The following is a 13,716-nucleotide window of genomic DNA, read 5'->3' as shown; positions in this document are numbered from 1 at the left end:
TGTGAACAAAAAAAATCCAAGCAAGTTGGCATATGCCTGAGAATATATTTTTGTTGATTTCTTTCAGGTTAAGAGAAAAGTAAGAGACGTTGACAATAAATTCAACCATATGGAATATAAAAGGCAGAAAGTGTTTTTGCTTTTAAGAATAATAAGTATAATAGTGCTGTGTTAAAAGAAATGACAAGTAAGCCTACCGTACACTTGTGAAAGAAGGAAAACAAAACAATTTTAGACAGAATGCTTCTGTCAAGAAAAGGTTTTTCTCAGTGGGGTAGAGAATGGTTGCCTAGGAAACCGAAGCTAATTGCTGCTGCTGATGGAAACTAGTCAACAAGGAAAGCACTGTGTTCAAAGCGCTCAGCTAAACAAATACCCTAGATAAATTCATAAAAACAGGGAAAGAAGGAAAGCTCCTTGCCTCTACTCCAGCTTAATTTGGAGAGTGAATGGTCTCTCTGAAGCTGTTACCCATGATCAACTGTTGATGAAGGAAATTAAAAGAGCAGATTGGTTTTTGTTGTTGTTTTGTTTGTTTCTCTGGTACCTTAGTACTTATTAAAGAGGCCAGCTTGGCATATCCCTCCCTAATCAGATTCCCATTGATCTCAAAGGGTCACACCCTAGCTACCTGGCCAGCACGACAGCTGTAGATCTCTGCGTACCAGCTTTTTCTTTCAAAGATGAATTCCAAAGATTTACTGACTAAAACAAGGATAAATTTACGAGGGAAAATGCCTTTGCAGTAATGTTAGTCTATGGAGATAAATGCATTTAAGATGAGGAATCATGACTGCACAAAGTTCATTCTGAAGGGTACTTAAATTTAAGTTATATTGCACCCACTCCAGATGATGTAACTATGCTCAGTCATTACCAAGGCTATGAAGATGAGTAAGACATGGTGTTCAATATTTAAATTGTACTGGAAAGTGGGACAATCTCATTGAAGAACATGTTTTTTTTCCTAAGATTTTTCTAGTAAGGGCCACAGATTTTGGCTGATCTATACATTCACAGTCACTCACATGGGCCTCTTCTGAAAGGCATTTGCAACCACTTGGCCTAGGATTAGGAGTACAGTGTATGACTGTAGGAGAATTTTCCCTCTTTCTCTTTTTTCCCTATTTCAACCTATGTGCTTGAATCCATAATCTTGTTTAGATGGCCAATTTAATCTACTCAAATGAAGTTCTTAGAACTTGGATAGAATTGGCCTAATGTTTAATTTACTCAAAGGGAAAGACTTTGTAAATTAAAATGGTTATCAGTAGAAGGATATTGCAAGTTAAGAATAACATATATGCAATCAAAAGTAATTAGAAAGGCAAAGCACCAATCAAAAACAGTACCTACTGGAGAATTTCACTTCTAGTTTTCAGGGTACAGCAGAAGAAATATAGCAAGCAAATATGGCTTAGCTTTATAATTATATATTCTAATTAAAGGTTTGTGCTGTTGGTGGTATTGGAGGATCTAAATGTAGTAATATGTGCATATTTGCAGTGTTGTTTGTATTTCATATAGTAAACATTTACTAATTAAATCAGCTTGCAATATTTTATTGATTCTAAATTAATTTGAGAAAGAAATGTCTTGGGGAATATGGCCCTCTGAAAATTTCAAACTGCTTAATATCAATAAATTGAGTACAATAATTAAGGCACTGAGGGAACTGATAAAATGCTTTTAGAGCCTTGTAATGCTCAAGTTTTGCATTTGTCAAAACCATTACAATTGTACTACTCCTTGTAGACTTGAAAGAAATTGGATTACTGTCTGTATTGTCTTGAGCACATCACACAAGGAATGTAGCAGAAGACATTATTAATAACATTAATGAAGAGGTGAAATATCTATAAAACTAAGAGAGATTGAAAAAATTCATCCTTAGAGTAACTGTGTGATAAACAATACAAAATGTACTGTGTGTGCAGAACAGCACTTGCACACATGCGTGTGTACGTGTGTGTGTGTGAATCTATGCATGTGCCAGCATTCATGCACATAAAGGTCTATCTGTGTCTTCAAAGTTTTATCTGTTTTGGGTACCTCAAAAGACTTGGGCACCAGCACGAGTCTAAGATTTCACATGGGGAAATTATTGCTTCTACAGTTGCAAAACCAAGAATGTCTGAGACAGAGAACACAATGAAAAAATGGAAAAACATTCTAGATTCCAAAAAAGAAAAAAAAAATCATTGGAGCAAAGTTTTAAAGTGTAAGTGCTCTATATATCAGGAAGAGTCTTTACCAGTTACTTCTATAAACTGAAAGATTTTATCTAGGGAAAAACTGTTACAATAAAAAGGTAAAAATCATCAGCTTAGCTACATTTTGTTGGCTCCATCTCATCCCCAAGATAATAATTTTAAATCTTTGGAGGCCTTGTGACCTAGAACCTTACAGAATTTAGAAACGATGTGGAGGGAAGATTGCTTTTGTCATAGTACATCATAGTGTACCTTCAGTCAGCAAACAGACCAACATGACTTTGTTTAAGCCTCTAGTCCTAACATAGTTCTAAGAATGAATGTGTAGATAATAATATACAACATCCACCTTATTTGATTCTTCTTAGTCAGTGTCTCATGAAGTGTATGTATTTTAAGTGATTCTCTTTTACAATTGCCTATCTTATTTTTGGCACTGGGGTTATATAAAATATTGTTCACAAATATTCTCTTTATATCAGTCCTGAAAGGACTTGGCAGACTTTTAAGTCACTAAGTACACATGGTAATTCTTTATCATTTCCAAATTATAACTGAATATATATAACCTGAGAACCATGTTTCAATTATACTTCAGGGAAAGGGACAGTGGAATTAATTACATTATGAAATTCTGAAAACTAAAATGCTATGATAGAAAAGAAAACAAAAAAATGAGAAAGATAATTTTGAGTCATCCTTCTTTTAGTCTTTAATAATGCTTGTTAACTAGAGCTCAGCCATAACATAAGATAAGGAGGACTGTTTCTTTGGAAACATTCCAAAAAGCAAAATTGTTGATAGTTAAGGATCTTTTCCAGGGTCTCTGAGTAGCAAAATCAAGAGAATTTGCAAATAAGAAAATAATTTTTTTAAGTAAGAAAATAAGTGTAAAGTCTAATGTTATATTTATACTATTATGATAGTAAAAAGCGAAGACTTGAATAGAATTTAAAAATTTATGCCAAACATTATTCTAGAATAAAAATATCTTTTGTATTCTGAATTGATTAATGCATTCCATGAAACATCCTATTAAATGAATTTCTCTCCAACTATGGGATACAAAAGGTTTATGTTAAGATAAACAAAAACAAGTAATAGTAATTTCAAAGTAACCTTCAGAAATTTGCAAATAACATACAAATACTACTTTAGAAAATACCTTCTAATTATCTGTTGAAATAAAATTTTACATTGATGATTTTGCTTCAATGTTGTTTACTTATCTCAATCTATATCTCTTCTGTGTAGTGGGTCTTATTGAAACCAAACATACCTCTAGAAATACTTGCAAACTGTGGGTGCCAAGGGTGATATATCATACTTAAAACTGTCAAAGGTGGGATGGCAAATAGTTTCAAGAGGACAGAGATCATTGTTATCCTTATTGAACGAACTTCCTCTCCTAAAATGCGACTTTTGAAAGTGGTATCTGCACTTGCTTCAAACTCATTTCTCTGTTTCTTTTTTACTACAATCAAGACAGAAGAATTGGTTGACAACTGGCCTGGAAGAACTGTCTTACATGCTTTGTGAGACAGGCCAAGTTAGTGCAATTTTTTTTTTTTTTTGGAGAAAAGTCAATTCTGGTTAAAGCTCTCAGGAGAACAGGTTTATTCCAATCTTTCCAATGCTTTAAGTCACAAATCTTGGTTTTTCAAAAAACCAATAGATAATTTTTAAAGAAAAAAAAACTACACTTTAGCTTAAGATAAAGAATAGTAGCATGGAAATGCAACAAGGAGAAAAAGTATCCAAAGAACTGATTCATTTTAAAAACTGCTTATAAAATTAACAGTAGTTTAATTAAATACTGTCCTTTAAATACTGAAATAATAATTAAAATTAGAAAATGTAAATGGGAACATCTTTCATTTTAATATGTCAAAAAGGAAAGAAAATCATCAACTACATGCAGCTTTTAAGATTTTTTAAAATAAGAAAACTAGAGAAGTGTGTCTGATTGAAACTGAAACATTTTTCCTAAAATTAGTGAATAAATATCCTTGTTATTCAATAGGGAAATGCTGTTTATTACCTAAGAGCTTATAATTTTCAAGTAATTTTATAGACTCAAAGATGAAGCAGTGTAAAAGAACATTGGTGATATATCAATCAGCTTGACCTTCAAAAATAGGATATATAACATCTCTCCAAGACACTGCTAGTATATTCCTTTAATGAACTATAACTAAGTCTATGACTTAGAGCACCCATTTTCTTTAAGATTCAGTTTGTCCATTTGTCAGAAATGAAATTTATGTGGCCTTCTGATTTATAGTAGTGAGGCAATCTTTACCTTAAAGCCAGAAGATCAACAAAGGTGTGCATTTTAGAGTTCTGTTTGCAGGATATTTCAGTATCATTTTCTGTTGAGGCCAATTAGACTCTATTTTGCAAGAATGAATAAGAAAAGTTGTTCAATATCTGTGTACTTCTTAGCTGTTAGATTGGATGTGTCTCAGAAAGGTCATTTATCCTGATTTTTTATATTCTTCCCAGTTCAGGTGTTTTCATCATCAAGACTGTATTTCTAATCAGATGTCTTACTTCTATCTTAAGTCAAAGATATGCTTTCTTCACTCCAAATCTTCATTTCCATTTGCAGAACATAACAAGTCTTCTGCTATATCCCTCCATGACACTCTCTTTACAACAATATTTCAGAATTCCAACTTGATTGAGCTAGTCAACACTTCTACAGTCTTTACTCTGAATCCAGCCTCCTCCCATGTTCCTCCATCTGCCTCTTTAATTCCAATATTCCCAACATCATCTTTCCCACAAATATATTGTTTACACAATATATATACAAAATATATTCAAAGTTTTTGTAGCCCTATTTTGTTTATATAATTTCCATTCTCAAAATTGAACATGAATACTAACTTTCTCTCTTTCTTTTTTTTCTTTTCTCTGAACTTTTTACTTTGCATTGGGGTATAGCTGATTCACAGTGTTGTGATAGTTTCAGATTCTCTCTTCTTTATCTCACTTTCAAAAATATTTATTAGCACCTACCGTGGAGTATAAGCATTGCATTATATACCAGAAGGAACATGGAGATGAATGAAGCACCGCTTCCACCTCAAAACACTTAGAACCTAGTGATGGGGATTAAAACAAGTAAAATGTTCAGTATGATCAATGCTATTAGCAAGACATAAACATGGTACACAGGGGTATTTGAAAGAGGAAGACATTCATTTGAGAGAATAAAATGAATCAGTTCTGGACCTTTGATCATGGATTTCTGATTATCTCTTCCGTTGCATGTACCCTTTCAAATGAGTCCTCTGTCACTTGTTTCATGATGCCGCATTTGCATGAAATCAGAACAGATTGCTTGGGCAAATTAACTAGGTTTGCAAAAGAGAACATTGTTAATTCAAACAGAGAAGTGACTACTCATGCTGGAGTTACTTACGCAAGAATCAGAGGTGCTTAGCTCCCAGCCTTACCTTGACCTGTGTTTCCAAACACAAAACCTGGACTGAAAATATTGAATCTAATTTTCAGGGTGCTGAGGCTGAATCATCTCTATTACGCATGATTTTTCTCCGAATCATGTGTTGATTGCTCCCTTAGTACCCACTTTGCCTAATGTTTTCTGAAGTTTGAGCACTGATGAAATCAATTGTAAAAGTGGACATTTAACTCTCCTTTCTAACATTTGCATACTAGCATTACCTAGTATTTGCATACTTGTTAAAAGCTGCCATGAGAGCCTAGAACATATACTTCCCTCTTTCTCTGCTCATCAGCGTGGCTGGGTTTAGACCTCTATTTTCTGACTGTTGCTGAACTGTGACTCATTCTGTAAGGCGAGTCACACAGAGAGAGGGCACTGGGCGGTTTGGCGTCCTTTCCCCCCCAGGACTCATGATGTCAAGTCAGATCATGCTTAAACTACCAGGTCTGCAATGCAGCACCCGTTGTTCTGTTCATCTGTTCCTGGTATGAATTTCCAGACTCCCCTGACAATCAAAGCAGTGCTTTATGTAATGTGCTAAGGTGCAGTGAAGTGTGAGGGAACCAGAGGGCTTGATACACTGAAGCAGAAAGTCGGTTAATCTCAAGTAGCTTGGGGAGAAAAGAGGGAGGTGTTGATGACTGCTAGGTACTCCCCGACCTACTAACCTCCCAGTAGCGATAAAACCAAACCTGGAGCCAACCCTCAAGGGGATATTTGGTATACAGTGACAGACATTTTTCTCAGGTATATGCAAGCAATATAATATATATATATATATATATATATATATATATATATATATATCATACTTTTCAAAAACACACATTAGTTATTGATGAAGAATATTCTCTAGATATTAGTTAATTTATTTGTTCCAAATTACTATTAAGGTTTTTCTCTTTTATTTTCTGGGAGGAGAGAATTATTAGCAATTGAACAAGGGATATATAAAGGTCATGCATAATCCTAACCAAAACATAGGCTTAGAGGGTCCCTCAAAAAAAAATCAGGAAGACTGTCTTCCATGACTGATTATTGTCATCTACTCACTACAAACAAAAAAGATTTTATGAACTGTTTAGAAATCTTCTCTAAATGGAGATTTTAAAAAACCTCAAATAATTGGGATACATTGAAAGAAAAATATGATGATACAACATGGTAGCAAATTAGGAGAAAATTTGATAAGGTCTTAAAAAAAATATAGGATTATGAGACAGGCTCAAGTGAAAAATACAATGCTATTAAATTATATTTACAGCTAGAAACAAGAGAGACAGTAATTTTTACAAGTAGTTCTGAACTCTCCTTAGCTCAAATCTATTGCATTAAGATTCAAATTCAAAACAATAATTTTTCAAAGTGTCAGTGGACTAAAGAGAATTATATATATATGTATGTATGTGTGTGTATATATATATATATTAGTGTATATGATGTAGTTCTGACTTTAACCCAAAACAAGACAATAAACAAATGAGAATGATTTCCACAAGTGCATGGGAGGAATTTTCTGGAGGAACATACATGGGAGTAAATGCATATGCAAATTAATCTTAATTTTAAAATATTATATTATATTACGTTAGATCAAGCCTTACTCTTCACAACTTGAAGTGTTTGTAGGCAATTAAAATTCCAAGGAATAAAATCATGGGTTTTATTTGTTGAGTCACTGGGTCTAATTAAAAGGAGTCAAGAGAAACCAAGTTTTCCTTAGATTTTGATTCATAATTACTGGCTTCAAACAATCACATTCCACTCTAAGATTCTGGCTGAAGAGCAAAGAAAGATACAAGGTAATTTTTTTATGGAAAGAACTACCTACAATTGCACATTTGAATAAACAACTGCATCTGGTACCTATCTTTTCTTCTAATTTATAAAACATTATAAGCTATATTCAGCAATATCTGCTATAAGCAAGCAGCCTTACCAAGGTTGAGAGGCTGTTCTTCATTATAAAGTCCAGGCAAGACAGCCCCCAATTAGGTTCAGATCCCCTTCTATTTACCAACAAGGCAAGTCACATATGATTGAAGCTAATACTCCAAACCTGCTTCAAACGGTACAGAGAGCACATAGGACAAAGCAGACGTGACAAATACAAACCTCATGCCTTTTCTAGCAATCCTTGTCTTTCGCACTTTTTCTAGCCCCAGATGCCCAACCTTTTGAAGGAAAACATTGCCAAGATCCCCATTTTCTGTCCTTGTCCATCGGCGCCGCCAGGCGCAGACACTTTGCAGTGAGGCCGTGTGCTTTTCTGCAGATCCGCCCTGAATGCTAAATAATTGCTCTGCACACTCCTCTGCGGAGCGCGGGGAAATGGCAGCCAGAGCAATGAGTGGTTGGCATGGCAACAAGGAAAGGAAAATCTGCAACCTTTTGTATTGTTAGGCCAGCCTATTTATTTGCCTTGGGGGGTGGTGGGGCCAGCTTCAGTCATTTCACAGGAGAAATGGTTCTGCGCTATTTTGCTCTGTGTGCATTAACATATATTATGTACAATATAACATAGTTTAAATGGGATGGTGACTTCTACCATTAAATCTCAAATGTGGGAATGGAGGGAGGGGTGAGAAAATGCAGATTCAAATTTTCTAAGATTAGAAAGGGAGAGAGAGAAGTGTAAATGTATATTCAGATTTTTGCTTGTGACTGATGATAACCTTTTTCTCCACTGTGCATTTTCAATCTGAAATGTATAATTTCAGCAACAAAAAACTTAGATATCCAAGTATGTTCATGACTGGGCTGCTTGAATCAGGAGGATGTGAAAAGGCGTGTTGAGCTTTAGAAGGTGCATCTCCATTGGAAACTGGAAAAAGTGACTGTGATAACCCAGAAGGGCTTTACAGATCTCACTGGTTTGATGGGAGCAGACCTGGAGAAATGCCCCAGAAATACTGGAGAAACACTGCAACTCTTGGGAAATCAAGGGGTAGTTTACTGAAGGACTGACCTTTAATCTTCAAATTTACTCAAAAAGAGACCTGGCGGTGACTTGTGATAATCACAAAGGCACTTTACACTGTGACTGCTGTTTTGTTTTGTTTTATTTTTTTTTACCAGTGTTTAAAGCATTGTACCTCAGAATAGTCAAAATCACTTAAAAAGAGTGATTTTAAATACTTCAACGTTTTGGCATCTGTAAACATCTCAGAATTGGCTCCTTTCTTTCTCCATTCAAGCTGAAAACCGGGAATAAATTTGCTGTCATGCTGAAAGGCACATGGATGTGACTGTTCTGCAATGGAAGAACTGTCTTTGGCTATGACTGGTTATTGTTTCTGCTGGGCGTCTGGCTGCATGGGGCAGTGGAAGGAGCATGGCCCCATAAAGCAGGAGACCTGTATGCTAGCTTTAGCCAAGTATCCTGGATGGGTCACTAAACCCATAAATAGGAGAAATATGAGAGGTCATCTTACAAGATAACATCTAGTTATCTTGATGTTATCTTGCATATTGCGTATTCAGTCACTCAGTTCTTTCTGACTCCTTGCAATCCCATGGACTGTAGGCCACCAGGGTCCTCTATCCATAGAATTTCCCAGGCAAGAATACTGGAGTGGGTTGCCATTTCCTACACCAGGGGATCTTCCCGACCCAGGGATTGAACCTGCATCTCTTGCATCTCCTGCATCGGTAGGTGGATTCTTTTACCACTGCACCACCTGGGAAGCCTAGATATTATCTTGATATTTATATGTAATATGCATTTGAGCGCCACCTATAAATAAGAAGCTTAAACATGAGGCTCCTAATTATCACCCAGAGTTGAAACTCTATGGGGACTGAAATGTATTCTGTTTGCTTTCCTCAATAAAGATAAGGTGGAAAAGAGAAGAAGGGTTTATTACAAGCCTTTATTCTTATTAACCACGGTGGAAAATAATTTAAAAATGACTTGCTTCAGTATTATGTTGTATTCGCTCATCAATAACAATAACTTTCCTAAGTGGCCCAATTTTTCATGGATTTTCTATGATTTCTCATCTGTTGTTTTAGGCCTCAGTGGCATGGCTTTTAAAAAGGACACTTTAATAAATGTAAGAAAAATTCTTAAATTAAAAAGTTATACGATACTAGGTGAGTATATAATTCTATCTACCTTTCTATGGGTTAGCTTTAAATTGTAAGGAAAGAGACAAAAATCTAGATGAGCAAGTTGTAAATTAAGTATAAAGTGTTATTTCCTTCCAGCATTTTCTGTGCAACCCCTCCCCGCTGTTTCCTCCCCCACCATCTTAGTGCATAAGATCAAAGCTAAGCTGACTATGGCCTTGCACCTTCAAAAATTAAAAAGTTATTATGGTCCAGATGTGAAGGTGAACACTGAAAGGGGTGGATGAGAGAGAATGAGGCAGACCTTTGTTTGAAGTAAGTGCCCTCTGATGAAGGAAAGAGAAGGGAGAGTTGATGACTGCAATTCATATATTACATGATCTTGTTTATAGAGATGAATAAACAATGTTGAGGAAAAGATTTATTTCTAAGAATGAAAGCAGAAGAAAAGGAAAGTAGAAGAAAGATCTTTGGCTTCGATCAGCCATGGTCTGGACATTGTAACAGACAGCTGAGGATGTCATGGGAAGTGTTTCATGTTCGCAACATCCTGAAAAACACCTATACAGGAGAAACTGCAATATACTGATAGATTACACGAAATGATGAAAGAGTAGGGTAATATATAACCTGGTCCTCACTCAAATAATCACCTCAAAATATAATGCTTTTTCAATCAATGGTCTCCATTATCAAAGGATAGCATTTTTAAAGATTATATCTAAGATTTAAGAATATTCCTTTTTTACTGGGGACAATTTTTGCTTGCAGTTTGTGGAACAATTATATATAAGCCATCAGTAATACAATTTATTATTTTATTAAGCTAAAGTTTGGAGAGACATTTAATTGCACATTAACTTATCACTGAAAAATCCTCTGTAGGTATGAGAAGATAACAATTTACATTTTTCCTCTCCTGCTGCTTTCCACACATGGATGATTGATGGATTCAATACTTGGCCTGTTCTTTCTGGAGGGAGGCTGGTTTAAAATTACATCATCATTTGGATTGAAAACATCACTGTTTACAACCTTTGTCACTATGAATATATATATAAAATTTACATAATCAGTCTCCCAAAGGTAATGTAATATTCATTTGATATATGTTAAGCTGAATTCAAAATTAACTCTGCATGGTCTTGAACCCACAATTTAAAGAACCATCTGTTAGTTTCTTTTTAATTTATGTTATTTTCTCAGAGAAGCTGGCAAGGCCACACTGACCTGACAAATAGATTTTTTTCTGATGCTCTCAAATACTTAATTAAGACTATTGAAAAAAGGAAATAGTGAGTGATGTTGGTTCTCTCCTGCTTGACCAAGCACGCTACAAGTGATTTTTTTCTTGGCTATATAATAAGCCTCCATAATAGTCAGTGAGAGTCAACTGGTGAGAGTTCAAGAGACAAAGTTAAGGCTTTTCAATAGCTTTCCCCATTAATTTGAAAAGAACTTTCTTCTTTTTGTATCATTCACTCTACTACTCACTCAATACACATTTATTGAGTCCTTGAGGTATAATTGAGCCCGTTGAAATGCCAAGTGCTGCAGGGGACAATGATGAGAAAAATCTTGGTTTCTCACATTATTTCTTTTATTCCCACAATCATTTTTTTCTAACAATCATTTTTTTCTAACATGTTCTCAACTCTTCATGCCTCAATCGCTTCAAAATTTTCCCAGTTAGTGCTCCTGATACCCAAGTCACACCCTCTTCAAATTGTATTACACTTGACTGTGGAAAAATAGTTCCTGATCGAGGGTGTCCTATTGTCCATATGAACACCACTACCACCACTGATAATCACGGAACAATGGTACTTAGTAGACACTATTTCTTGAGTCATTTACTTTATATACGCTACCTCATTTAATCTTCCCTGTAACCATGAAAAGTAAAAATAATATTTTTATTTCATTCTTAACCATAATTTCTTACTAATGCGACATGGGTTTCTATAGGGCACTGGACAGCTTTTCAAATCCTTGAATTAGCTTGGACACTGTCACTCTCTTTTTCCTGTTCCACATACATTTCTGCAGGGTATTTGCTTTTTTATCACAGCAACTTTGAAAAGACCCCAAAATCCCAGCTTCAAAAAGACAGGACATCATGAAGAAGAATGTGGTATGGCCTAGTGTTGAAACCAAACTATCTTAAACTAATAGTTCATGCAGTATTTGACAGCTATTGAATATCACAGAATTTCATCTGGCTATTTAAAAACACTCTGACACACTCTTATGCGTCTGCTGTGGAACCTCAAGATGCTTCTGTACATGATTTGGGAACCTGGTTTGGAAACAACCCCGCTTCAACTTTGCCTTTCTATACTGCTCATGTGGCACTTAATGTACTGTGTTCTGTATTTGAATTAACTGTACACAGAGGTCTCATGTGTGCTACTAGATCGACTGCTCTGGGAAGTTCAGAGCCTATTCTTGGCACTTGCCCTGGCCCAGCTTATACATAGAAAATGTTCAACAGTAGTTTGTTAAATGAAAAGAATCACACTATGTATGTGTGTATGCAATTTCTCCTCAGTCATTTGAAATGCCTTTCATACTTGCCCATTAAAATTTAAATATATTTTTTGAACTGAGTGTACAGTGGTTGTGTGGCTAACCAACTGAGTGTAGAAAACTAACCCTTGAATAAGTAAGGGATGATCTTGAAGCAGACAGAGCCTTTCTTACTAGCAGTTTACTTACTGTTTTTGGAGTTGCATGTCTGCAAATTACTGTCTTCAAATACATTAAATATTGAATTACAGAGAAAAGGAAAATAATGGTGAAGAATACTATAGAGCAGACTAATGTGCTGCAGTCCATGGGATAGCAAAGTGTTGGACATGACTGAGTAACTGAACTGAATTGAATGTTTCTCTAAGCCATTAATGACAATATCATCAATAATAAAGAAGATTTGTGGTAGAAATTATACTTAAAGATTAAATTATATTCTGTTATCCTTTAAGCATCTGTATATTAGTTCTTAAAAAGCTATCCAAGGAAGTATTAAATGGTTCCCACGTATGCATGTGCTATTTTCCTTTTTAAAGGCTGGGAGACAGACTCTACATTCCTTCCTGCCCTAAAAAGTAAATATGCTTCTTATCAATTAATCCGATTTAAGTCCAATATCATTCAAGAGAATCCCAGTTAGTGAAGTATTTTTTTCAGTGATTTACAATGCTGACAGTTATTAGCAAAACACACACACACCAAGCCATTTGTCTACTAAAATTAAGGTGGTAAATGGAATTCCCTGGTGGTCCAGAGGTTAGGACTCTGAGCTTTCACTGTGAGGGCCCTGGGTTTGATCCCCAGTCAGAGAACTAAGATCCTGCAAGCTGCTTGGCACAACCAAAAATAAATAAAGTAGAAATTAAAAAGGAGATGAGATTGAGAATATAACTGATCTGGGGGAATGTCAGGCTAGTTCCTACAATTTTTCTCTCCTTTCGGTGTCTATTTCCCTTGACTGACTGGAATTTCAGTCCTAGCACTAGTGAAAGATCAGTGCTGTAAACTAATTCACTTTAAGCGTAAACAGACTTCAAAGCACAAAGCAAGCACTGGTGAGCCCTTAGTTACCTGCTGTTTCTCTGTCAGTTGAGGTCACCTCTCCGTTGATCCCGTTCTCTTTGGTATTTGAGTAGGTGCCCTGTGACCCATGTTCTCCAAAGGCGCCCTCTTCATCCTCCCTGTAGGGGAATCCATTGGTGCTTCTGACAAGTCCTTCCCCTGCCCCACCTTGATCCTTGATCTCCGGTGGGTGTGGTTGGGCAGATGCCTCTGTAAGTTGAGCTGAGGTCCAGTGAGGCGCCTTTGCTTCATCTTTTCGATCATCTGCCATTCTTCAATGTCCTGGGATGTTTCCTGTGATTGGAAGAAGAAAAATGGAAGCCATGACCTTGGAGAAAACTTATCTGAAGTACTAAAATAGGG

General features: G+C 35.7%; 1 protein-coding gene across 34 annotated transcripts in view; it reads right to left on the bottom strand.

Annotated features, from left to right (window-relative positions):
• The window catches only part of MAP2 (microtubule associated protein 2), a 294,336-nt gene that overhangs the window by 60,801 nt on the left and 219,819 nt on the right, over positions 1-13,716 (bottom strand). For all 34 annotated transcript variants that reach the window (XM_081582662.1, XM_081582653.1, XM_081582659.1 and 31 more), the window contains one exon: positions 13,363-13,647. In XM_081582662.1, the coding sequence (XP_081438788.1) occupies positions 13,363-13,624 (262 nt within the window). In that variant the 5' untranslated portion in view covers positions 13,625-13,647. The remainder of the gene's footprint in view (positions 1-13,362; positions 13,648-13,716) is intronic.

Source organism: Giraffa tippelskirchi, chromosome 3 (genome assembly GCF_054371585.1).
Source record: "Giraffa tippelskirchi isolate mGirTip1 chromosome 3, T2T-mGirTip1v1.2.pri, whole genome shotgun sequence".
NCBI classification, from domain to species: Eukaryota; Metazoa; Chordata; class Mammalia; order Artiodactyla; family Giraffidae; genus Giraffa; species Giraffa tippelskirchi.
The sequence above is the reverse complement of the archived record's forward strand: the minus strand, read 5'-3'. Positions and strand labels throughout refer to the sequence as shown.